The sequence below is a fragment of the Nerophis lumbriciformis genome, linkage group LG24 (genome assembly GCF_033978685.3).
Source record: "Nerophis lumbriciformis linkage group LG24, RoL_Nlum_v2.1, whole genome shotgun sequence".
NCBI classification, from domain to species: Eukaryota; Metazoa; Chordata; class Actinopteri; order Syngnathiformes; family Syngnathidae; genus Nerophis; species Nerophis lumbriciformis.
Window position 1 is genome coordinate 35,109,770 of NC_084571.2, and position 27,773 is coordinate 35,137,542.

Here is a 27,773-nt window from a genome sequence, read left to right on the forward strand (position 1 = left end):
TAAAACACGCCAAAACATGTGTCCTTAATCATAGCTACACGTATGATATAAAAAAAACTGCGTGAAAATCAGTGGTATTTAGTGAGGGAAGATGAATTAAATGCGCTGGCAGTTCATTGCTCCTGCCAAATGAATTGCACTGAGTGGAGCGGATCACCACTCCAAGATGGCGGCCCCGCGTCTCGTCAGCGCCGGTAGGCAGTAGCGCTCGATGCTGCGTACCCTTATAAGATGGCTATGATTGGCTGGAGCATAAATAAGGCGGTCCTTTTGTGTGAATGAGCGTAAATGGGAGAGGGATTTTTTTTGGGTTGGTGCACTAATTGTAAGTGTATCTTGTGTTTTTTATATTGATTTAATAAAAAAATAAAAAAATAAATAAATAAATAAAAACAAGCATTGCATTCCTCCCACCACAACACACCTCACGTGAGCTTTAGTATTCATTTTCTTAACACCACAATCATATTTGTTTATTCCATGCGTTTTTATATTCATGTAAAAATAGTATAAATATATTGCACTGTGTAAGGATAGTAAAACTGTGTTTAACCGTTGTTTCTAGTGGGTCATATTTCAGAGTGGCACGTCACAAACCAGGATGCGGAAACACGTGCTTTTTGACTGACTAATGTTATTTCCTCATATGAACTTACAAAAATATTACTTTTTATGACTTCGACGGATATTAACACAACAGGTAATGATTCTACAGTTGACTAAAAAAAAAATTTCTTATTGTCGTTCCAATGTAATTTCCATTTTTTGTGAGACAGATAGGATGCAGAGTTCCAAGGTGTTGACCCTGGTGCTGGTGGTCCAGCCTGGCAGGGTCCTGCTGGGCATGAAGAAGCGAGGATTCGCGGCTGGGAGGTGGAACGGTTTTGGAGGCAAGGTTGAAAATGGAGAAACTATTGAGGAAGGAGCAAGGAGGTACGTTTATTTGAATAGGGTGAGGACATTATTGTATTTCGGGTTACACAACTATGTAACCAACTCCCATCAAGGTTTTATATACCTGTATGCAGGGACGTGCACATGATTATAGAGGGGCAGGGGCTCGAAGTCAGAAAAGGGTAGGAATTTTTTTTTTGGTCCTTTACACAATATGCAGAGGTGGGTAGAGTAGCCAGAAATTGTACTCAAGTAAGAGTACTGTTACTTTAGAGATTTATTACTCAAGTAAAAGTAAGGAGTAGTCACCCAAATATTTACTTGAGTAAAAGTAAAAAGTATGTTGTGAAAAAACTACTCAAGTACTGAGTAACTGATGAGTAACATACACACACATATACATATATACATACCGTATTTTCCGCACTATAAGCCGCACCTAAAAACCACAAATTTTCACAAAAGCTGACAGTGCGGCTTATAACCCGGTGCGCCTTATATATGGATTAATATAAATATTTATTTTCATAAAGTTTCGGTCTCGCAACTACGGTAAACAGCCGCCATCTTTTTTCCCCGTAGAACAGGAAGCGCGTCTTCTTCTACGGCAAGCAACCGCCAAGGTAAGCACCCGCCCCCATAGAAGAGGAAGTGCTTCTTCTTCTACTGTAAGCAACCACCCGCCCCCGTAGAAGAAGAAGAAGCGCGCGGATATTACGTTTCATTTCCTTTGTGTCTTTACATCTGTAAAGACCACAAAATGGCTCCTACTAAGCGACAGGTTTCCGGTTCATGAAAAGACGCAATCTCTCCATCCGCACACGGACTACTATTTCACAGCAACTGCCTAAAGACTTTCAAGAAAAGCTGGCTACTTTCCGTGCATATTGTAAAAACAAGATAGCTGAAAAAAAGATCCGGCCAGAGAACATTATCAACATGGATGAGGTTCCACTGACTTTTGATATTCCTGTGAACCGCACTGTGGATACAACAGGAGCACGTACGGTGAATATTCGCACCACAGGGAATGAGAAGTCGTCCTTCACTGTGGTTCTAGCTTGCCATGCTAATGGCCAGAAACTTCCACCCATGGTGATATTCAAAAGGAAGACCTTGCCAAAAGAGACCTTTCCAGCCGGCGTCATCATAAAAGCTAACTCGAAGGGATGGATGGATGAAGAAAAGATGAGCGAGTGGTTAAGGGAAGTTTACGCGAAGAGGCCGGGTGGCTTTTTTCACGCAGCTCCGTCCATGTTGATATACGACTCCATGCGCGCCCACATCACGCTGGTTTTTAATATATTATTAAAGTTTGACTGACCTATCTGACTGTTTTTTTGACATTCCCTTTAGCGCAGTTAGCTGCTGCTTATAACACGGGGCGGCTTATAGGTGGACAACGTTTTTAAATATGCCGTTCATTGAAGGCGCGGCTTATAACCCACGGCTTATGGTGCGGAAAATACGGTATATATATATATATATATATATATATACACACACACATTTATATATATATACACATATATATACAGTATATAATTTATATTTATTTATTTTGCCGTTTTTGTTTACATGTTAAAGGTGTTTTAATGAATATACATGCATGTTTAATCAATCAATCAATCTTTATTTATATAGCCCTAAATCACAAGTGTCTCAAAGGGCTGCACAAGCCACAACGACATCCTCGGTACAAAGCCCACATATAGATTCCTTTCTTTCATGAAGACAAGAATATAAGTTGGTGTATTACCTGATTCTGATGACTTGCATTGATTGTAATCAGATAGTAGTGCTGATAGCGTCCGCGTTTTCAAATGGAGGAGAAAAAAAGTTCCTCCTTTCTGTCTAATACCACATGAAAGTTGTTGGTTTTTGGCATCTTATTTGTCCAGCTTCCATATTCGTTTTTATACACTTTACAAGAAATACATTGGCGGCAAACTCCGTAGCTTGCTAGCTTGTTTGCGCTGGCTTTCGGAGACTCTTGTTTTGAAAGTGCAGGCGCGATGGAGCGGCACTTTTATTGTGAAGACAGGAACTGTGCAGTCAGTCTTTAGGCTTTTGACGGGATGTACGGTTGAAATAAAAAAGGGTCTTTTTTCCTTCACACTTTTGATTGATTGATTGGAACTTTTATTAGTAGATTGCACAGTACAGTATATATTCCGTACAATTGACCACTAAATGGTAACACCCCAATAAGTTTTCCAACTTGTTTAAGTCAGGTCATGTGACCGCCTGGCTCTGTTTGATTGGTCCAACGTCACCAGTGACTGCATCTGATTGGTGGAACGGAGTGAACGTCACCAGTGACTGTATTTGTTGAAACGCAGGCACTATGACGGACCAAAACAAACAAAGCGTGCATTAACAGATCGATAAAAATTAGTAGCGAGTAGCGAGCTGAATGTAGATAAAAGTAGCGGAGTAAAAGTAGCGTTTCTTCTCTATAAATATACTCAAGTAAAAGTAAAAGTATGTTGCATTAAAACTACTCTTAGAAGTACAATTTATCCCAAAAGTTACTCAAGTAGATGTAACGGAGTAAATGTAGCGCGTTACTACCCACCTCTGACAATATGGAAATTAATGTAAAATTAAATTTGCTAATAGGAAGCTAACTACTTAGCTGTGTGTCCTTTGTAGGTAAAAGTGATTGCCATTTCTTTTGTGTCAACAAATTATTGTCATAATGAGTTAATTCACATGATCATAGCCTTGGAAGACATGAAAAGCAACAAAACACTGGTTTATTGTTAGGCTATTTATTGTTAAAGATAAGCACTTTAATATTGAGCATTGAACAGTGCAACATCTCAGGTGTGACACTTTCTGAGGTCTGTGGTCTTTCTTGAATTCTGGTGCTAGTACTTGGTTTTAGCCACGCATTAAGAGGTCTGCTACCCTTAGCTGCTTCCTGGCGCTCCTTCTCCTTCCTTTACTGTATCCTTTCTTTTTTTGGCATTGTGCTGCAGGCATAATCAACATGAATCAAGTTTAAATACAGATGGTAATATTCCTAACAGATAACCTACATCTTATATCCCCAGAATGCTGAAATTACTATTACTATTAATAATAATAATAATCCATCCATCCATCCATTTTCTACCGCTTGTCCCTTTCGGGGTCGCGGGGGGCGCTGGAGCCTATCTCAGCTACATTCAGGCTGAAGGCGGGGTACACCCTGGACAAGTCGCCACCTCATCACAGGGCATTATTTTTTTTAACATGCCTCAAAACAGCAGCTTGAAATTTTGGGACAAGCATTAGGAGGTTGAGGTGGGCAGGGTTGGGGGGGCGGGGTTGAGGTGGGGGGGAGGGGTAAGAGGTAGGTGGAGTGTATATTGTAGCGTCCCGGAAGAGTTAGAGCTGCAAGGGATTCTGGGTATTTGTTCTGTTGTGTTTATGTTGTGTTACGGTGCGGATGTTCTCCCGAAATGTGTTTGTCATTCTTGTTTGGTGTGGATTCACAGTGTGGCGCATATTTGTAGCAGTGTTAAGGTTGTTTATACGGCCACCCTAAGTGTGACCTGTATGGCTGATGACCAAGTATGCGTTGCATTCACTTATGTGTGTGTAAAAGCCGCATATATTATGTGACTGGGCCAGCACACTGTTAGTATGGAGGAAAAGCGAACGTGACGACAGGTTGTAGAGGACGCTAAAGGCAGTGCCTTTAAGGCACGCCCCTGATGTCCGGGTGGAAATCGGGAGAAATTCGGGAGAATGGTTGCCCCAGGAGATTTTCGGGAGGGGCACTGAAATTCGGGAGTCTCCCGGGAATATCGGGAAACCGATACAATAATAGTTATTATTATTATTATCATTATCATTCTTCTTATTGTTATTATTATCATTATTATTTTGTTAACCCCCACAGTAATAGAAAAGTCACAATAAACTTTATATCTAAACCTCTACTGTGAGAGAAACGTGATCCGCCGTAAACACAGTGCATTTTATTTTGAAAATTAACCCGGTGTTTTATTTTGTATTTTGTACACTACTTCCTGTCCCGCACGATCCGCTCTGCTCTGTGCGGAATTGGATGTGCCGTGCTCAATTGATGCGCCGTGCTCCGACGTCCGGCAAAAACAGAAGCTGACACATTGAATAATAGAATAATACAGTTTTTTTTATGAATTATTACCCATATTAGATGCTGAATAAGTGGACGGCGACTAGACCATAACTCACAGGTTCAAGTTGCTCCACTGTCACGTCTCCTCAGGGGCGCATTTGGCTCTCTCTCCTCTCACGTACTCACTCACTCGCCCTCTCTCTCTCTCTCTGGCGGAAGCGGCAGGCTCAAACAACCCGGTATTATAAGAAAACGTGGAGTTTTTGTACCGCTGTTTTTTTTTTTTTTACATCCCTGACAGGAATTTATTAATGTTGTTCAAAGAAAAACAAAAACAAAAAAAACACACACACACACAGGCAGAGGGCACTTTTTAAGACGAGACAAAAAAGGGCAGGGGCTCAAGCACCCATAGGGCCCTATGTGTGCACGTGCCTGCCTGTATGTAATGTAGTGACAGGCACATTCATAATAACCAGAGGTGGGTAGAGTAGCCAGAAATTGTACTCAAGTAAGAGTACTGTTACTTTAGAGCATGGGTGTCAAACTTTGGCCCGCCGTGTAATTTCACTTGGCCCTTGAGGCGATATCAAATTAACACTGGAGCTGGCCCGCCGATTATATACAGCGACGGTGCCGCGGTAACACCTCATTCACCGCTAATTCTCATACTTGCCAACCCTCCCAGGAGACTCCCAATTTCACTGCCCCTCCCAATAATAGTCACGTCTGCTTTTCATCCAGTCCAACGGGGGCTGGCCCAGTCACATATGTGCGGCTTCTGCACACACACACACACAAGTGAATGTCACGCATACTTAATCAACAGCGATACAGGTTACACTGAGGGTGCCCGTATAAACAACTTTTACACTGTTAGAAATATACGCCACACTGTGAACCCACACCAAACAAGAATGACAAACACATTTTGGGAGAACATCTGCACCGTAACACAACATAAACACAACAGAACAAATACCCAGAACCCTTTGCAGCACTAACTCTTCCAGGACGCTACAAGGTGTGTGTGTGTGTGTGTGTGGGGGGAGGGTGTATATTGTAGCGTCCAGGAAGAGTTAGTGCTGCAAAGGGTTCTGGGTATTTGTTCTGTTGTGTTTATAAATGATAAATGGGTTATACTTGTATAGCGCTTTTCTACCTTCAAGGTACTCAAAGCGCTTTGACAGTATTTCCACATTCACCCATTCACACACACGTTCACACACTGATGGCGGGAGCTGCCATGCAAGGCGCTAACCAGCAGCCATCAGGAGCAAGGGTGAAGTGTCTTGCCCAAGGACACAACGGACGTGACTAGGATGGTAGAAGGTGGGGATTGAACCCCAGTAATCAGCAACCCTCCGATTGCTGGCACGGCCACTCTACCAACTTCGCCACCCCGTTATGTTGTGTTACGGTGCGGAAGTTCTCCCAAAATGTGTTTGTCATTCTTGTTTGGTGTGGGTTCACAGTGTGGCGTATATTTCTAACAGTGCAAAAGTTGTTTATACGGGCACCCTCAGTGTAACCTGTATCGCTGTTGCATTCACATGTTTGTGCATACAGACGCCGCACATATTTGTGATCGGGCCGGCACGTTGTTAGAATGGATGAAAAGCAGACGTGACGACAGCTCGTATTCGACGTTAAAGGCTGTCCCGGCGGACTACGAGATAAAATGACTGATAAAGACATTTGTTCGATAATGAAGGTTGCCTCAGCTCAAAGCCTGAGCCCGACATTAATAAACTAGCATCCAAGAAAAGATGGCAGGTATCTGGCTTAGGCATATCAGATTAGATCAGTGTGTTGCAAACTGAGCAGTTTAAAGTCCTGAATGGTTGGTTTATTCATTGTGATTTTATTTTCAAATGTATTAGCCTGTGGAAAAAGTTAATGTTGATATTTACCTCAGAAGGCTGCAAATAGAAAAGAGGCATTACATTTTTATTTAAATTGTATTTGATATGCCATTGATATTTTTAAATTATTATTATTATTATTTGAAACTCGATTTTGCATGTCACTATAAAGTTATATAAGCCTTGCTTGTTCAATATTCAATGCAAAACTTGTTTGGGTCCCTATTAAAAGGTTAATTTGTTCAACCTTGGCCCGCGGCTTTGTTCTGTTTTACATTTTGGCCCACTCTGTATTTGAGTTTGACACCCCTGCTTTAGAGATTTATTACTCAAGTAAAAGTAAGGAGTAGTCACCCAAATATTTACTTGAGTAAAAGTAAAAAGTATGTTGTGAAAAAACTAGTCAAGTACTGAGTAACTGATGAGTAACTTGTTCGTTTAATGATGACGGCAACAAATACATAAAAATAGCAATGAGCAAATTCAGAGCCAGGAATATCTCTTAAGCAACTAAAACAATAACATTAATACATTAACATAAAAAATTTAAGGCAAATTGAGCCACAATAACTTAACAGCACCATAGGCTCAGTAGGCAGAGATTACAAAGGAAAATAACAAGTTAGCCTTTACGCAAACCTGCACCTGAGAACACACTGTGCACTTCTGATTGGTGTTTGTATGCATGCGTGAGTGTGTGTGCGTGTGTGTCTCTGTCTATGAGGCTGCAGTGCGTTAATAAATGCCCCCACACGATGTACATTTGACAGTGATTCATAGCAGGGAAGCTAACATCAGCCTACGGTGACAGCCAAAATATCTACTAACGTTACTTACCGCGATGTGCTTCCTCAAATTTGACGTTAAGTTCATGTAAGCTTGTTGTTGTTTTGCCGCTGAAACATCAGCAGCTGTCACATGACCAGACGGTCATGTGACTGCCGCTGTTTTGAGGCTTGTTAAAAAAAATAATGCACTTTGTGACTTCAATAATAAATATGGCAGTGCCATGTTGGCATTTTTTTCCATAACTTGAGTTGATTTATTTTGGAAAACCTTGTTACATTGTTTAATGCATCCAGCGGGGCATCACAACAAAATTAGGCATAATAATGTGTTAATTCCACCACTGTGTATATCGGTATCGGTTGATATTGGAATCGGTAATTAAGAGTTGGACAATATCGGGATATCGGCAAAAAAGCCATTATCGGACATCTCTAGTATTTATAGCAGGGGTGCTCATTACGTCGATCGCAAGCTACCGGTCGATCTCGGAGGGTGTGTCAGTCGATCACCAGCCAGGCATTAAAAAAATAGTCCTAAAAATGAGCGATCATAAATCTTCACTATGACGTCACTTTCGTCACTTGATTGACATTCACGGCACCCGAGGGTCTTCTGAGATGGCGCTGGCTGCTGCCAGCTCATTAAAATTACCGACTGGAAGGCGAGAAACACTTTCTTTCAACAGACTCCGGCGCCGTACCTGTCGTCAAAACTCCAAAGACCGACTGCACAGTTGCACAGTTGTGCTAACAAAATAAGAGTCTCAGAAAGCTGGCGTGCACAAGCTAGCAAGCTACGGAGTTTGCCGACAATGTATTTCTTGTAAAGTGTATACAAAGGAGTACGGAAGCTGGACAAATAAGATGCCAAAAACCAACCACTTTCATGTGGTATTGGACAGAAAGGAGGACTTTTTTTCTCCTCCATTCGAAAATGCGGACATTATCAGCACCACTGTCTGATTCCAATCAATGCAAGTCATCAGAATCAGGTAATACACCAACTTATATTCTTGTCTTCATGAAAGAAAGGAATCTATATGTGTTAAACATGCTTGTATTATCTTTAAACACCTTTAACTTATTAACAATATTAACTATATGTGTTAAACATGCTTGTATTATCTTTAAACACCTTTAACTTATTAACAATATTAACTATATGTGTTAAACATGCTTGTATTATCTTTAAACACCTTTAACTTATTAACAATATTAACTACATGTGTTAAACATGCTTGTATTATCTTTAAACACCTTTAACTTGTTAACAATATTAACTATATGTGTTAAACATGCTTGTATTATCTTTAAACACCTTTAACTTGTTAACAATATTAACTATATGTGTTAAACATTCTTGTATTATCATTAAACACCTTTAACTTGTTAACAATATTAACTATATTTATTAAACATACTTGTATTATCATTAAACACCTTTAATTTTTTAACAATATTAACTATATGTGTTAAACATGCTTGCATTATCATTAAACACCTTTTAACTTGTTAACAAAAACATATTTCATAAATAAGTAAATATAAATTATATATATGAATGAGGTAGATCCCCACGACTTGATCAATTGAAAAGTAGCTCGCCTGCAGAAAAAGTGTGAGCACCCCTGATTTATAGAATGTACTGCGGGCCGTTAAAAATTTAGCGGGCTGCAAATGGCCCCCGGGCCACACTTTGGACACCCTGATACTGTATATTAGTAAGTACATTGAAAGAAACAATATTGTGCCTTCTATGTCAGATGTTGTATTGCTTTATTCATAAACCATTTTGAGTGTGAATAAAGTTGAATTGTAAGTAAAATTAAAATGCTAAAACATAACTTTTATATTACTTGCGCCTTTTTTTTTAGGGAACTCCTTGAAGAAAGTGGCCTCACAGTGGATGCTCTCGAGAAGGTGGGAAATATAAAGTTTGAATTTGTCGGAGAGACGCAGCTGCTGGACGTTCATATTTTCAGAGCGGACTCGTACAACGGAGAACCAATTGAAACCGAAGGTACATTTTCCACAACACCACACAGTTCTAAATCATTTCTACTCCAGGAAAATAAACATGTTATTTTTTTTTTTTTTTGTGCTATAGAAATGAGACCCCAGTGGTTCGACTGGGACAAAATCCCCTACAGCCAAATGTGGCCCGACGACTCCATGTGGTTCCCCATGCTGCTGCAGAAGAAGAAGTTTTCTGGCTACATGCTCTTCCAGGGCCATGATGTGATCCTCAGCCACAAGCTGGAGGAGGTGGACGAGCTGTGAGGGGGAGGAGCCGGTGAGCTGTGTGGGAGGAGTCACATCGGGTGGCGCTGATGTAAATATGTATACTGTATTGTAAAACTAGCTAACTGAATAGTTTATTTACTTTTTACATTTACAATGCTGAGCTAAAACACCATGACTACAGCACTGAAAGTAAAAAAGGCTACCATTAGTCTCTCCAGGATTTTTTTTTGTTATTGTTTCGGGTTAAAATGCCTGAACTTCTGGCAGCTTTTTCAGAAAGCAGCAGCAAAAGGTTGCAAGGTTTTGAGACGTATTTTTTTTCAACAGCATTGAATCAAATTGTAGATTTTTGTAAGTTTTAAGTGTTTCGTGCAACTTTTAACCTAAAAAAGCACAGGATTTCAACAAAACTTGGAAAACTAATACTATATTGATGTTTTACTTAGAGATGTCCGATAATGGCTTTTTTGCCGATATCCCGATATTGTCCAACTCTTACTTACCGATTCCGATATCAACCGATACTGATACATACAGTCGTGGAAATAACACATTATGATGCCTAAATTTGTTGTGATGCCCCGCTGGATGCATTAAACAATGTAACAAGGTTTTCCAAAATAAATCAACTCAAGTTATGTAAAAAAATGCCAACATGGCACTGCCATATTTAGGAACTGAGTCTCTTTGGGACAGAGTGTACCCTATTGTATTTCTAGCGTTTTATTATTATATAATAATATATATATATAATAATAACATAGGTGATAATAACCTTAACATGCTTCAAAACTCACCAAATTGGACACACACATCAGGACTGGCGAAAATTGCGATCTAATCAAAAAACCAAACCCCAAAACTCAAAATTGCGCTCTAGGAAGAAAACACGGTCAAAACTGCCTGTAACTCCCAGTAGGAATGTCGTAGAGACATGAAACAAAAACCTCTATGTAGGTCTCACTTAGACCTATATTAATAAATGATAAATGGGTTGTACTTGTATAGCGCTTTTCTACCTTCAAGGTACTCAAAGCGCTTTGACACTACTTCCACATTTACCCATTCACACACACATTCACACACTGATGGAGGGAGCTGCCATGCAAGGCGCTAACCAGCACCCTTCAGGAGCAAGGGTGAAGTGTCTTGCTCAGGACACAACGGACATGACGAGGTTGGTACTAGGTGGGGATTGAACCAGTGACCCTCGGGTTGCGCACGGCCACTCTTCCACTGCACCACGCCGTCCCTTGATTATTCCATACAATGACAACCCCCAGCAAAAATCAACAGGAAGTTTGCAATTCCCCCTTCAAAACAAAAGTTGTGTAAAAAAAGTCACCTTTTTTCAAACATTATCTCCTCTGGGCGCGTTTGTCGTGTCGGCTTCAAATTAGCACAGGAGAGAGATTGAACACTTTTGATTAAAAGTTAATGAAAGAGTTTTAATTACTGCTCCGGTTTGGATTTTATGAGCCCTCAAAGTCGGTCCCGTCCATCGCTGCTTGCAGCTTTAATTATTATTGAAGTCACAAAGTGCATTATTTTTTTTAACATGCCTCAAAACAGCAGCTTGGAATTTGGGACATGCTCTCCCTGAGAGAGCATGAGGAGGTTGAGGTAGGGGGTTGCGGGGGGTGTATATTGTAGCGTCCTGGAAGAGTTAGTGCTGCAAGGGCTTCTGGGTATTTGTTCTGTTGTGTTTATGTTGTGTTACGGTGCAGATGTTCTCCCGAAATGTGTTTGTCATTCTTGTTTGGTGTGGGTTCACAGTGTGGCGCATATTTATAACAGTGTTAAAGTTGTTTATACGGCCACCCTCGGTGTGACCTGTATGGCTGTTGACCAAGTATGCATTGCATTCACTTTTGTGTGTGAAAAGCCATAGATATTATGTGAGTGGGCCGGCACGCAAAGGCAGTGCCTTTAAGGTTTATTGGCGCTCTGTACTTCTCCCTAAGTCCGTGTACACAGCAGCGTTTTAAAAAGTCATACATTTTACTTTTTGAAACCGATACCGATAATTTCCGATATTGCATTTTAAAGCATTTATCGGCCGATGATATTATCGGACATCTCTATTTTTACTCTGTATACTGTATACCGTACAGACTTAAAAATAGACACTATTAGGCAGTAAAAGCACACACTCAGAGCTCATTGTCACATTACTGTATGGTTTAAATAGAACAAATAATTATAACTACAGACTGAAACATGACTAAAAGCCTCCGTATTGTCAGCTGTCCACAAGTTGCAGATATTCTCCATGTTTATCTGTTTTTACACGTTGCCGTCCTGTTTCGTCCACACAAGAAACAAACATAAGTTTTGATTAGACAGTTGTCATGCCTGTTTGAGCACCAATTAAGGCAAGGCAAGGCAACTTTATTTGTATAGCACTTTTCATACACAAGGCAGACTCAAAGTGCTTCACAGACAACAAAGTGAAATGAAAGAAAATAAAAGCAAAATTAAAATGCAGACAATAAAAATAAAAACAGTGCGGAAGTTAAAAGATTAAAAGATTTAGCTGAAAGCTAAGGTGAAAATAAAAGTTTTCAGTCTAGTTTTAAAAGTAGTCAGAGTTGGGGAAAGTCTGACATCTTCAGGAAGTTTATTCCAGCTATTTGTTGCATAGTGACTGAATGATGCTCTCCCTTGATTTGACTTTACTCTGGGAACCGCTAACAGATTGCTCTCAGAAGATCTTAGTGATCTAGAGGGCTTATATAGTGGGAGCATATCGGTGATATACTTCGGCCCTAGACCATGTAGTGATTTATATGTGAGCAGGAGGATTTTGAAATCAATTCTCTGATGTACAGGGAGCCAATGTAAGGATTTAGGAATTGGTGTAATGTGCTCACATTTGTTGGTCTTTGTTAGAACTCTAGCAGCAGCGTTCTGAACAAGCTGTAGCTGCCTGACAGTTTTTTTGGGAAGACCTGCAAGGAGACCATTACAATAGTCTAGCCTACTGGTAATAAAAGGCATGTACAAGTTGTTCTAAGTCTTGAGCTGACATGAGCCCTCTAAGTCTTGTTACATGTTTGAGGTGATAGTAGGCCGATTTTGTCACTGATTTGATGTGACTGTCAAAATGTAAATCAGAATCTAAAATAACCCCAAGATTTCTGGCTTTATTTGAGGTTTTCAGGGACAGTGATTGAAGGTGTTGGATGACTTTAAACAATTAAAAACAATTATCTCAGTTGTATCTTCATTTAGTTGTAGGAAATGTTGGCACGTCCAGTGTTTGTCTTGCTCAATGCACTGGCACAGAAGATCTATGGGGCGATAGTCATTTGGTGATAGCGCTACATAGATTTGGGTGTCCTCGGCATAGCAATGATGGTCAATGTTATTATTTTGCATGATTTGTCCTAGTGCAGGGGTCGGCAACCCGCGGCTCCGGAGCCGCATGCGGCTCTTTGATCACTTTGATGCGGCTCAGCTGCATAATTGCCGACCCTCCCGATTTTCCCGGGAGATTTCCGAATTTCGGTGCCTTTCGCAGAAAACTCCCGGGATTAATATTCTCCGATTTTCACCCTAACAAAAATAATAAGGGCGTGCCATGATGGTACAACATTTAGCGCCCTCTACAATCTGTACAAACAGCGTGCCAGCCCAGCCTTTTGTTGTATGCATTTTCTACTTGCACACGCAAGTGACAGCAAGGCATACTTGGTCAACAGCCACACAGGTTACACCATACTTGCCAACCTTGAGACCTCCGATTTCGCGAGGTGGGGGGTGGGGGGCGTGGTCAGGGGTGGGGCGGGGCGTGGTTGGGGGTGTGGTTAAGAGGGGAGGAGTATATTGACAGCTAGAATTCACCAAGTCAAGTATTTCATACATATATATATATATATATATCTACATCCTGAAAATATGCAAACAAAACTGTGTTTAGATAATTGATACTTCAAACTTGCATAAATAAATCTTAAGGAATATAAAATAACTTGGCTTCTGAGAGCTTCAAAATGTAATGAATAAAATGCTAAAGTTGTTGATAAACAAGCAATTATTTTAATAATTAAATATGGTCATTTTAAATTAATTATGATCATTTAAAATTAATTATTTCAAATATGTTTATTTTAATGTATAAATCTATGGCTGGATGTAATAAGGAGTCAGAAAAAATACAAATAAAAATACAATTAATTTTGATGTTTTTAGCAAAATATAGTAAAAATGTATTTGTATTTTTTTGTTGTTTTTTAATTAGTAAATATATTTGTTTTTAGGTAAGATAAACATAATAATACAATTTGTCTCTAGTCTGGATGATTTAGTTCTTGTCACCCTGTTGTCCTTCGTCATGAAAAAAGGCTGTCCTCACTCAGGACGCATGGAGCTGGAGGGGGCGTGGCCTCCAGTTCCGGCTGAAAATCGGGAGATTTTCGGGAGAATATTTGTCCCGGGAGGTTTTCGGGAGAGGCACTGAATTTCGGGAGTCTCCCGGAAAATTCGGGAGGGTTGGCAAGTATGGGTTACACTGACGGTGGCCATATAAAACAACTTTAAGACTCTTACTAATAATGCGCCACACTTTGAACCAAAACCAAACAAGAATGACAAACACATTTCGGGAGAACATCTGCACCTTAACACAACATAAACACAACAGAACAAATACCCAGAATCCCATGCAGCCCTGACTCTTCCGGGCTACATTATACACCCCTGCTACCACCAAACCCCGCCCCCACCCCAACCCTGCTCCCCCACACATCAACCCCCAACACCTCCCCCCCTCTGTGCGTCGGTTGAGGTGGGCGGGGTTTGGTAGCGGGGGTGTATAATGTAGCCCGGAAGAGTTAGGGCTGCATGGAATTCAGGGTATTTGTTCTGTTGTGTTACGGTGCAGATGTTCTCCCGAAATGTGTTTGTCATTCTTGTTTGGTGTGGGTTCACAGTGTGGCCCATTATTAGTAAGAGTGTTAAAAGTTTTTTATACCACCACCGTCAGTGTAACCTGTGTGGTTGTTGACCAAGTATGCCTTGCTGTCACTTAAGTGAGCAAGCAGAAGTCCCATACAACGTGTGGCTGGGCCGGCACGCTGGTTGTAGTGGGCGCTAAATGCTGTACCATCACGGCACGTTCGAGAGAATAGTTGCCCTGAAATTCGTAGTCTGCCGGAAAAATCGGGAGGGTTGACAATTATGACGCTGTCAAGCGCCATTCTTATAAAACTCGCGGGCCGCACTAACATTCAATTTTCATATTAAGGTGTGGGCTGCGTGTCTGAGACCCTTGGTTTATACATAGCACAAAGCAAAAAAAAAAAAAAACTTTGTATGCAGTGTTATTTCATTTTAAATTTCAAAAGATTTTGGTGGCTCCCATTGTTTTCTTTAATTTGTGAAACTGGTCAAAATGGCTCTTTGAGTGGTAAAGGTTGCCGACCCCTGTCCTAGTGGGAGCATATAGATGTTAAATAAAGTCACCCCAAGATTGAACCTTGGGGGACTCCACACGTTATATTGGTTGGTTCTGATACAAAGTCACCAATGGAAACAAAACAGTTCCTATCTTGTAGATATGACTTGAACCAGCTTAAAACTGTTTAAATTAAGGATAGATTCAATTAGCGAAAATGACGCTGATTTGCCAAAATGTGTGGGGAAGTTGTGGGCTTTAAAAAAAAGTTTCAAGGCTGCACATAATCAATCGCGAAATCCTGGAAGTCCTGTATTGTATCAGGGCTTAACTCACCAATCAGTTTTAGACATACCGTATTTTTCGGAGTATAAGTCGCAACGCAGTATAAGTCGCACCTGCCGAAAATGCATAATAAAGAAGGAACAAAAACATATATAAGTCGCACTGGAGCCCGGCCAAACTATGAAAAAAACTGCGACTTATAGTCTGAAAAATACGGTAGTTGTCAGTTATGATTAAGAATTGAGTCCACTGTTGATGAATAGTTGCCAATCCACAAGTAACATTCCCCCTTGTGGCTGTGAGTAACGTAGAATGGCATTCAAAAAATTTGACTTGATGCAGGTTCGGTGCTGTAATCTCTCTCGGATGCCATTTAGTTTAAAAATGAAAAACGGGTCAAATCCAGCCATAATTCAGCTTTTACGTACCAAGCAAACACAAACACAGTGGTTCTTAAAGGGGAACATTATCACCAGACCTATGTAAGCGTCAATATATACCTTGATGTTGCAGAAAAAAGACCATATATTTTTTTAACCGGATTTCCGAACTCTAAATGGGTGAATTTTGGCAAATTAAACGCCTTTCTATTATTCGCTCTCGGAGCGATGACGTCACATCGGGAAGCAATCCGCCATTTTCTCAAACACATTACAAACACCGAGTCAAATCAGCTCTGTTATTTTCCGTTTTTTCGACTGTTTTCCGTACCTTGGAGACATCATGCCTCGTCGGTGTGTTGTCGGAGGGTGTAACAACACGAACAGGGACGGATTCAAGTTGCACCAGTGGCCCAAAGATGCGAAAGTGGCAAGAAATTGGACGTTTGTTCCGCACACTTTACTGACGAAAGCTATGCTACGACAGAGATGGCAAGAATGTGTGGATATCCTGCGACACTCAAAGCAGATGCATTTCCAACTGGACTGGACAGATCAGCTTTCAGGAAAAGAGCGCGGATGAGGGTATGTCTACAGAATATATTAATTGATGAAAACTGGGCTGTCTGCACTCTCAAAGTGCATGTTGTTGCCAAATGTATTTCATATGCTGTAAACCTAGTTCATAGTTGTTAGTTTCCTTTAATGCCAAACAAACACATACCAATCGTTGGTTAGAAGGCGATCGCCGAATTCGTCCTCGCTTTCTCCCGTGTCGCTGGCTGTCGTGTCGGTTTCGCTTGCATACGGTTCAAACCAATACGGCTCAACAGCTTCAGTTTCTTCTTCAATTTCGTTTTCGCTACCTGCCTCCACACTACAACCATCCGTTTCAATACATGCGTAATCTGTTGAATCGCTTAAGCCGCTGAAATCCGAGTCTGAATCCGAGCTAATGTTGCTATAGCTTGCTGTTCTATCCGCCATGTTTGTTTGTATTGGCATCACTATGTGACGTCACAGGAAAATGGACGGGTGTTTATAACGATGGTTAAAATCAGGCACTTTGAAGCTTTTTTTAGGGATATTGCGTGATGGGTAAAATTTTGAAAAAAACTTCGAAAAATAAAATAAGCCACTGGGAACTGATTTTTAATAGTTTTAACCCTTCTGAAATTGTGATAATGTTCCCCTTTAACCTGGGTTCGATCGAACCCTAGGGCATACTTGCCAACCCTCCCGAATTTTCCGGGAGACTCACGAAATTCAGCGCCTCTCCCGAAAACCTCCCGGGACAAATATTCTCCCGAAAATCTCCCGATTTTCAGCCGGAGCTGGAAGCCACGCCCCCTCCAGCTCCATGCGGACCTGAGTGAGGACAGCCTTTTTTCATGACGGGAGGACAACAGGGTGACAAGAACTAAATCATCCAGACTAGAGATAAATTGTATTATGTTTATTTTACCTAAAAATAAATATATTTATTAACTTAAAAAAAAAAAAAAAAAACTAAATACATTTTTACTATATTTTGCTAAAAACATCAAAATTAATTGTATTTTGATTTGTATTTTTTTGTGACTCTTTATTACATCCAGCCATAGAATTATACATTAAAATAAACATAATTTATTTTCAATTATCATAATAATTCATTTAAAATGACCATATTTAATTATTAAAATAATTGCTTGTTCATCAACAACTTTAGCATTTTATTCATTACATTTTGAAACTCTCAGAAGCCAATTTATGTTATATTCCTTAATATTTATTTATGCAAGTTTGAAGTTTCAATTATCTAAACACAGTTTGGTTTGCATATTTTCAGGATATATATATATATATATATATATATATATATATGTGTGTGTATGAAATACTTGACTTGGTGAATTCTAGCTGTCAATATACTCCTCCCCTCTTAACCACGCCCCCAACCACACCCCGCCCCACCCCCAACCACGCCCCCACACCCCACCTCCCGAAATCGGAGGTCTCAAGGTTGGCAAGTATGCCCTAGGGGTTCGGTGAGTTGGGCTCAGGGGTTCGGTGGAGGTCAAGACACACCCGACTCATCGTGTAAATAAAAACTTCTCCCTATCGGCGTATTACGGATACGGCAACAGCAGAAGTCAGACTGATTTGCAGGTGTGTAATTTGTTGTGAGTTTATGCACTGTGTTGGTTTTGTTCTTTGAACAAGGTGATGTTCATGCACGCTTCATTCGTGTTTGTTACTTAGAATATGTTCCCCATACTAAAATGTTACCAAAAACATGTGGAGAAGTGGGTATTCACACAAAAAGAGCAGGCATTTTTACCTTAGTGCATTTATTATTCAGCAAAATATCAAATAGACAAGTCGATCTTTTTTTATGCTTTACACTTTGTAGGACAGAATCTGTGCAATTGTGACCAAGTGTTCCTTTATCTTCTCTATAAGGTTTGTTTTTCAAAATAAAGAACAATAGTGTTTTATGGGCTTCATACATCCTATTGCACATACAGAGAGACATAGAGTGCCATTCAATGAGAGCGTGAAGTGCCGTTCATTCCGTAACCCTATTGTGCAAGTTTGAGACCAGGCACCTGGAATTTAGCTTATGATACAAACCTGGGAGTCATTCAAAATCAAAACAGTATAAGCACAGCAGACTGAGATGATGCAAAGAAACAGTACATGCAAAATGAGGCACTTCGATAAAAAAATTTGTATAATCTGTATAAAAAAAAAAAAAATCTTTCCAAACTCAAAACCTTGTGGAGTGATCATAAACAACATTCCTAATAAAGTGAAATACTTTGTCCTACTGCGTTAGATTGTTTTCCACGTCTTACACAATAACTTATGTACATAAAGGAAAAGCTTACATTTTGACTGCGCTAAATTGGTCCCTTGTAAAAAATCGAAATACAGCTTGGCTAATTTCCCTCTTGGTTGCCAGTTAAAGTTGATTTTACAGCCAAAATGTGATAAGACCAAACACTGAATTGGTAGCAAAAGGCACTTGCGTGAAGGTTTCTTTTTTTCCAGTTTGTGATCTTCATGAGCAGCCCCTCATGCACAGCTGCTTCATTTGAGGGCCCGTTTCAATCCGTTGTGTTCACCGAAGAGACAGCCCAGCTTTGGCTGGAGTTCGTTCCATACTTCGCCCATCTGGAAGAAATTGTTTTAATGAACTTACTCTGGAACAAATAATGCCCACTTTATGTTTAAAGAACAAATCTAGAGAATAGTCTTTTGGATACTGACATGAAAGTACGTTTCGCTCTTCTCTACGAGCTGCTGTGAGCTTCTCCCCAATCTAAATACTAAGGGTGTAATGGTACACAAAAATTTGGTTCGGTACATACCTCGGTTTAGAGGTCACGGTTCGGTTCATTTTCGGTACAGTAAGAAAACAACAAAATATTCTTTTTGGGGTTATTTATTTACCAAATTTGCAAAATCTTCCACCAAAAATATTTTCCTTAGTGGAATATTTGATGTGAAGTAATGGGAATCTTGGATAGGTCAATAATTCATAATAACATTGATTTTGATTCAATATTATGTTTTGAGCAATGACAGTTTGAAAGAAAAAAAAAACAGCTTTGTTTTATTAGTCAACATTGCAACTTTTTCTAAATTACATTTAACCTTTTTTTTTTATTTCACTTTGGTTATGTTTTTGTTTATTTTAATAGTATTTTTAGAATGTGCCGTGGGCCTTTAAAACATTAGCTGTGGGCCGCAAATGGCCTCCGGGGCACACTTTTGACACCCCTGCTATAGGTAATAAAAAATTAAATGTGATAAATCTATGGATAAAAAGCAGAGCCTGGCGACGCATGCGCGTTTATCATAACTCTCTCTCTCTCTCTGTCTCTGCCCCTCCCTCACCAATGCTGCTGCGCGCACAATTTGTTTTGTTTTTAACCCCTTCTTAACCCTGAACGTACATTGAAAATACACGCAACCCTAACTTAAAATGCCGGACATTTGAGGCATTTAAGAAAGTCCGCCCTGACAGCTCCGCAAAAGAGGACATGTCCGGTGAAAAGAGGACGTATGGTCAGTCTATCGTAGCCCGTTAGCTGCCAGCATGCCGTGTGTTGTGCATTGTTTACACAACGTGCGTTACGCTACTTAATATGTCCGTGTGGAAACTCGTTCGGTACACCTCCGAACCGAAACGGTTCAATACAAATACACGTACCGTTACACCCCTAATAAATACACTCACAGACGACTTAGTTCTGTATGTGACATCTGAGAAAACAAAAACTACAAAATTGTGGTTGGTAAATTTGTAGTTCTAAACATTAGGCTTGGGCCGAATGCTAACCTCTTAAGGCCCAAGCTGTTTGTTTACATGCTTTTTTTTATTTCTCTTTGCTATTTGGGCTTATTGGACCCTAATAAGAATAAAAACTAAGAATCATATTTTGATATGTATTTAAAGTTAAAGTTAAAAGTTAAAGTACCAATGATTGTCACACACACACTAGGTGTGGCGAAATTATTCTCTGCATTTGACCCATCACCCTTGATCACCCCCTGGGAGGTGAGGGGAGCAGTGGGCAGCAGCGATGGCTGCGCCCGGGAATCATTTTGGTGATTTAACCCCCAATTCCAACCCTTGATGCTGAGTGCCAAGCAGGGAGGTAATGGGTCCCATTTTTATAGTCTTTGGTATGACTCGACCGGGATTTGAACTCCCAACCTACCGATCTCAGGACGGACACTCTAACCACTAGGCCACTGAGTACACAAACGTGTACTTCATGTTTGGTGACATGCTAATTCTTATTTTTACACTTTATTTTTTTCCAAATTCCATTGTATGTTATACTCTTCTGACACCACCAGATGGCAGTACAAGTGTTCACATAAGCGGCCATAAGACCCCAATTCAGTAGTGTACACAATTTTGGAAATAAGAGCTAAAAGGTGCTGTCCACGCATGTGGCCACTAAGCCTTTAGAGCAGTGGTGCCCAACCACCGGGCCGTGGATCGATTGGTACCGGGCAGCACAAGAAATAAAATAAAAAATAAATAAAAAATATATATATATATATATATTTTTATTTTTATTTTTTTTATTTTATTAAATCAACATAAAAAACACAAGGTACACTGACAATTAGTGCACCGACCTAAAAAACCTCCCTCCCCCATTTACACTCATTCGCACAAAAGGGTTGTTTCTTTGTTATTAATATTTCTGGTTTACATTATATATCAATGTAGATCAATACAGTCCGTAAGCACACATGATTGTATTTTTTTATGACAAAAAAAAAAACCTCCAAAAAAACATACCTAAATGTTTTTTTGCTTTTCATGTTTTCTGACTCACTTTTTGTGTCATGGGCAATTATGGAAATTTGACAATTACATCATTACACAAAGAGTGTATGGACACAAGTTGTGATTTCTCTCTCTGCATGAAGGTTTAAAAGTAGCATATATTGATGCAGTATGAAGAAGAATGTTTTAATGTAGACACATAGAATCATCATACTGCTGTGATTATATGCATCAAGTGTCCATTCAAGGCTAAGGCAAAATATCGAGATATATACTGTATCGTGTATCGTATGGCCTAAAAATATCGAGATATTAAAAAAAGGCCATATCACCCAGACCTTGTAAAGTACTGTAAGTCATGTTTTATTATGTTTGTTGGCTCTCATAAAGTCTGCACCAAGTCATAATCAGTGACGAAGAAAAAAAGCAAACGTGATGCATTTTTAAAATTATTATAAAAATGATATGCTTAAAATCATCATAATACGTAAATATTAAATGTTATTATAAATGTGCCTGTTAGATTTAGATTTATTGGTCCCTGTTGGGGAAATTAATTTTCACTACCTTACATTTTAACGATAGACATTACACATCACAAAACAAAAATAACAAAAAGACATCATACATGACCAACACATTTATAGGCTTGTCAGACAGGTTAAGGGCGGCTATAGCTGCAGGGATCAGGCTTTTCTTGAGGCGGGCCCTCCGGAATTTGATGGTTCTGTACCTGCGCCCTGATGGTAGTGGGATTAAGTATTGGTGTAGTGCAGGGGTCGGCAACCCGCGGCTCTTTGATCACTCTGATGCGGCTCAGCAGCTCACTTGCTGAACCCTCCAATTTTCCCGTGAGACTTCCGGATTTTAGTGCCTCTCGCGGAAAACTCCCGGGATTAATATTCACCAATTTTCACCCTTACGGCTATAATAAGGGCGTGCCATGATGGTACAACATTTGGCGCCCTCTACAATCTGTATTAACAGCGTGCCAGCCCAACACTTGTAATACAATATACATCTTCTGCTTGCACACGTACGTGACAGCAAGGCATACTTGGTCAACAGCCACACAGGTTACACTGACGGTGGTCATATAAAACAACTTTAACACTCTTACTAATAATGCGCCACACTTTGAACCAAAACCAAACAAGAATGACAAACACATTTCGGGAGAACATCTGCACCTTAACTAGAGATGCGCGGTTTGCGGGCACAACCGCGGAGTCCGCGGATTATCCGCGGATCGGGCGGATGAAATTAAAAAAAATTAGATTTTATCCGCGGGTCGGGTCGGGCGGTTGAAAAAAAAAAAAAAAAAATATTATAAATAGATTCAGGCGGGTGGCAGTTAAACCAATTCGGAAATATATATACATAGTTAAATGTTGTTACCCACATACGAAAAACGAGCAGGCACCTGCAGCATATGCCACAACAGAAGAAAAAAAAAAGAAGAGATGGACACTTTTACGGAGCGGAGAAGGGACGCCTCGCCGGGGTCCGGGACCGCAGCGGGAGCCGTAGCTGAGGCGATCCGCGAGAAGGGCCCGACGCACGTCCAGGGTCACCACCGCGCCTACCGCACCGACACCCCGCCTCGTCCGCCTTCGCCGCGGCCGGCGTCACGCGCAGCAGGTAAGCAGCTTACCTGCCCGCCACCCCCGTGGCCGGGGGCTCGTAACAGGGGTCGCTCCGCGCGCAGTGCGCTCACAAAAGGGGTGGGGCTCACCCTGGTTGATATAGACAGCAGGACGGTGGCCATGGAAGTCGGAACCCGCTAAGGAGTGTGTAACAACCCACCTGCCGAATCAACTAGCCCTGAAAATGGATGGCGCTGGAGCGTCGGGCCCATACCCGGCCGTCGCCGGCAGCGAGACGCGCTTGGAGGTGCGCTCAGCGCGGCTCCTATATGATTGTGCACTGGTGTGCGTCTGGGCCGTGACAGCGTGGCACGCGAATGTCTGTGCTGCATTGGATCAGTCTCCTTTCTTTAACAGGCAAAAGCTTTATAACCTCACTAATGCCTTGCATCGTCTATATTAGATATATAACAACGGGCGGGTGCGGGCGGATGCGGTTCTGATTAAATGTTAGATCGGGTGGATGGCGGATGGTTGACGACTTTCTGATGCGGTTGCGGATGAAATAATTGCCTATCCGCGCATCTCTAACCTTAACACAACATAAACACAACAGAACAAACACCCAGAATCCCATGCAGCCCTGACTCTTCCGGGCTACATTATACACCCCTGCTACCACCAAACCCCGCCCCCACCCTGCTCCCTCACACATCAACCCCCCCCTCTCTGTGCGTCGGTTGAGGTGGGCGGGGTTTGGTAGCGGGGGGTGTATCCCGGAAGAGTTAGGGCTGCATGGGATTCTGGGTATTTGTCCTGTATATACAAAGCAAATAAAAAACTTTGTATACAGTGTTATTTCATTTAAAATTTCAAAAAAAAATTGCGGCTCCCATTGTTATCTATAATTTGTGAAACTGGTCAAAATGGCTCTTTGACTGGTAAAGGTTGCCAACCCCTGGTGTAGTGGGTGAGTGATATCCTGGACTATCGTGTTTGCCAGTCGAGTGATGGACCTGTGGTTTAAATCTGAAATGTTGGGTGTGGGTAGGCCGATGATTTTAGCTGCTATGTTTGTAATGCGTGTGAGTTTGGTCCGGTTGGTTACAGAAAGCATGGTGAAAAAACATGTGGAACAGTACATAAGGATGGGTTGAACAATGCTTTGGTAAAGTAATAACAGGAGATAAGGTGCAACGTATAGTCCTTTTAAGTTTTCGAATAGCTGACAGTCTTTGTTGAATGTCTCTTACTACATTACATATATACTTACATCATGCACTGAACATAAAACCCTAATGGAGGTGTTTGGATGTTTTTTAGGGGCTCCATAGGCACAAATGAACGGCTCCCATAGGCCCCAATGTAAGCAGACTTTTGATCGAATTTATTTAATAATTAAAATGCTTTTTTTATTTTTTATTTTAATCCATCCATCGTCTTGTCTTAATGATTGTGAACGATAGGCAAAATTCCCCCCCAAAAAGTGTCCCTTTTAAAACCGAGGTATGTACTGAACCGCGATTATGGCGCACACCATTACAGGTCCAACAGTAGAAGTGGGAAATATAGACAGAAATGAATCTCACCTCTCGGTGTCCTTGCACCTGGGAGTTTACAAAAGCTCCCAGGATGTGGGAGGTGATTGGCAGGTAGGTGAAGATGAGCTGTGTTTCTTGGTGGAGGCAGAACAATGAGAAGTAGTTACGCAACTCCATGGTCTGAATGGCATTTTCTTGCTGTAAATAGAAGGACAAAGCAGTTACTTAATTAACACTCTTAAGACTATACTGAGGCTTAAGTACACTTATTTCAATGAAGGCCACCTAATAATGCAATATTACACGTATGCCAAGTACCGTATTTTCCGGACCACAGGGCGCACCGGATTATAAGGCGCACTGCCATTGAATGGTCTATTTTTAATCTTTTTTCACATACAAACCCTGTTTCCATACGAGTTGGGAAATTGTGTTAGATGTAAATATAAACGGAATACAATGATTTGCAAATCATTTTCAACCCATATTCAATTGAATGCACTACAAAGACAACATATTTGATGTTCAAACTCATAAACTTTATTTTTTTTGTGCAAATAATTAACTTAGAATTTCATGGCTGCAACATGTGCCAAAGTAGTTGGGAAAGGGCATGTTCACCACTGTGTTACATGGCCTTTCCTTTTAACAACACTCAGTAAACGTTTGGGAACTGAGGAGACACATTTTTGAAGCTTCTCAGGTGGAATTCTTTCCCATTCTTGCTTGATGTACAGCTTAAGTTGTTCAACAGTCCGGGGGTCTCCGTTGTGCTATTTTAGGCTTCATAATGTGCCACACATTTTCAATGGGAGACAGGTCTGGACTACAGGCAGGCCAGTCTAGTACCCGCACTCTTTTACTATGAAGCCACATTGATGTAACACGTGGCTTGGCATTGTCTTTCTGAAATAAGCAGGGGCGTCCATGGTAACGTTGCTTGGATGGCAACATATGTTGCTCCAAAACCTGTATGTACCTTTCAGCATTAATGGCGTCGTCACAGATGTGTAAGTTACCCATGCTTTGGGCACTAATACACCCCCATACCATCACAGATGCTGGATTTCAACTTTGCGCCTCTAACAATCCGGATGGTTCTTTTCCTCTTTGGTCTGGAGGACACAACGTCCACAGTTTCCAAAAACAATTTGAAATGTGGACTCGTCAGACCACAGAACACTTTTCCACTTTGCATCAGTCCATCTTAGATGATCTCAGGCCCAGCGAAGAAGACAGTGTTTCTGGGTGTTGTTGATAAACGGTTTTTGCCTTGCATAGAAGAGTTTTAACTTGCACTTACAGATGTAGCGACCAACTGTAGTTACTGACAGTGGGTTTCTGAAGTGTTCCTGAGCCCATGTGGTGATATCCTTTACACACTGATGTCGCTTGTTGATGCAGTACAGCCTGAGGGATCGAAGGTCACGAGCTTAGCTGCTTATGTGCAGTGATTTCTCCAGATTCTCTGAACCTTTGATGATATTACGGACCGTAGATGGTGAAATCCCTAAATTCCTTGCAATAGCTGGTTGAGAAAGGTTTTTCTTAAACTGTTCAACAATTTGCTCACGCATTTGTTGACAAAGTGGTGACCCTCGCCCCATCCTTGTTTGTGAATGACTGAGCATTTCATGGAATCTACTTTTATACCCAATCATGGCACCCACCTGTTCCCAATTTGCCTGTTCACCTGTGGGATGTTCCAAATAAGTGTTTGATGAGCATTCCTCAACTTTATCAGTATTTGTTGCCACCTTTCCCAACTTCTTTGTCACGTGTTGCTGGCATCAAATTCTAAAGTTAATGATTATTCGCAAAAAAAAAAATGTTTATGAGTTTGAACATCAAATATGTTGTCTTTGTAGCATATTCAACTGAATATGGGTTGAAAAGGATTTGCAAATCATTGTATTCCGTTTATATTTACATCTAACACAATTTCCCAACTCATATGGAAACGGGGTTTGTTTAAGGCGCATTAAAGGGGTCATATTTATTTTTATTTTTTCTAAATGTATAAGACTTCCTTGTGGTCTACATAACATGTAATGGTGGTTCTTTGGTCAAAATGTTGCATAGATGATGTTTTACACATCTTCAAGACGCTTTCTGACAGTCTCTTCAGGATGCACCGTTTCGTGGGCGGTCTTATTTACGTGGCTCACCTTCGACAGCGTCTTCTCCCCGTCATCTTTGTTGTAGCGGTGTAGCGTGCAAGGACGGGGGTGGAAGAAGTGTCAAAAGATGGAGCTAACTGTTTTAATGACATTCAGATTTGACTTCAATCAATAACGGAGCAGCATCTCCTCATCCGTGGCTCACGAGTGCAACTTTCTAATAACTAAAGTTTCTTGGGTGAATAATGTGAACTCACTCAACACACGTTTTAGCGCTTTCATGGCGAGTTTACTGACAGATATAAGTAAGAACTTTACACTACTTTGTATTAGAAATGGCAACAGCGGAGGATGAATGTCCCATAACAAGATAGAGAAAAAGAAGAAGCTTATCGACTACGGCGTCATCACAGGCGGACGTGCGCACATTTTCAGGATTTATGCAGATCCCAAATACAGATCAGCAGGTACCAGAAGGTAAGAAAAGTTGCTTTTGCATAATATTGTTAAACAAAACGCTAGATAATAATGTCTTACCTTATACACACACCATAATAATACTCCTATGTTGAAGCACAGTACAATCCATCAAGCGGTGTGGCTTCATAGCTTACCAAAGTCCTACTAAAACATACATTTTTTAACGTCGTGTGTAATGTTCTATATTTTCAATGGAACACAGAACATTTTGGTGTTGTTTACTTGAGTCATACTGCAGTTGACACGTATCTCTTATGTGTGAGTGCCATCATATTGCAGTCGACACGTATCTCTTATGTGTGAGTGCCATCATATTGCAGTCTACACGTATCTCTTATGTGTGACTGCCGTCTGTTAGAATAATTGTTTCTAAGTTATCACAAAAACTTTGTGCTACATTGAGTGCCCGGTGAGAAGCAAAAGCTGTCTTTGAAACCTACCAAGAAGAAGGCTTGTAAAACTCCACTGTGTAGGGGTGGAAGCAAAATTAAGGTAATCTGTTTCTTTCATGTATTGTAATTAACAGAAAGATGTTGTCTGACCCAAGAACTACAAAAGCGAAGAGGAAGCAGGACCAGACTCCCCTCCAGGCGACCCCTTTTTGAACTGTTTTACGACCTTTTCTTTTGAACTGTTTACGACCTCGTCCCTTAGAAGCAGCTGTTGCCATGTGGTCAGAGGAGGTCCAAATAAAGGAGGAGGCGTGCAATCTTTTGGCAGAGTGTGCTGAGACACTGTACAAGAGTACAGTGTCCAGGCGACTCTCCTCAGTATTGAGCCAAATTGAATTCTGTCTCTGTTTA

General features: G+C 40.8%; 2 protein-coding genes across 4 annotated transcripts in view; one reads left to right on the forward strand and one right to left on the reverse strand.

Moving 5' to 3' along the window:
• Window positions 1-552: 552 nt before the first annotated feature.
• On the forward strand, window positions 553-27,597 carry nudt1 (nudix (nucleoside diphosphate linked moiety X)-type motif 1). 2 transcript variants are annotated; one of them, XM_072916017.1, is made up of 5 exons: window positions 553-700; window positions 777-933; window positions 9,515-9,660; window positions 9,748-9,933; window positions 27,497-27,597. In XM_072916017.1, the coding sequence occupies exons 1-4, from the start codon at window positions 673-675 to the stop codon at window positions 9,918-9,920; spliced, it is 504 nt and encodes a 167-aa protein (XP_072772118.1). In that variant the 5' UTR covers window positions 553-672; the 3' UTR covers window positions 9,921-9,933; window positions 27,497-27,597. The 2 variants fall into 2 exon arrangements, with proteins under 2 accessions (XP_072772118.1, XP_061838245.1); XM_061982261.2 differs by lacking the exon at window positions 27,497-27,597 and having other exon boundaries at window positions 9,748-10,163.
• The window catches only part of snx8a (sorting nexin 8a), a 42,646-nt gene continuing 33,144 nt past the window's right edge, over window positions 18,272-27,773 (reverse strand). For both annotated transcript variants that reach the window (XM_072916015.1, XM_072916016.1), the window contains exons 13-14: window positions 24,419-24,568; window positions 18,272-19,106 (exon numbers count right to left, since the gene is read on the reverse strand). In XM_072916015.1, the coding sequence (XP_072772116.1) occupies window positions 19,023-19,106; window positions 24,419-24,568 (234 nt within the window). In that variant the 3' untranslated portion in view covers window positions 18,272-19,022. The remainder of the gene's footprint in view (window positions 19,107-24,418; window positions 24,569-27,773) is intronic.

What these genes read in the sequence shown, in the direction of transcription:
- nudt1 (XM_072916017.1), top strand. Translation starts at nt 673, where the DNA reads ATGACTTCGACGGATATTAACACAACAG. An exon ending in GACGGATATTAACACAACAG is followed by an intron (nt 701 to 776) that starts GTAATGATTCTA and finishes TTTGTGAGACAG; the next exon opens with ATAGGATGCAGAGTTCCAAG. An exon ending in ATTGAGGAAGGAGCAAGGAG is followed by an intron (nt 934 to 9,514) that starts GTACGTTTATTT and finishes CTTTTTTTTTAG; the next exon opens with GGAACTCCTTGAAGAAAGTG.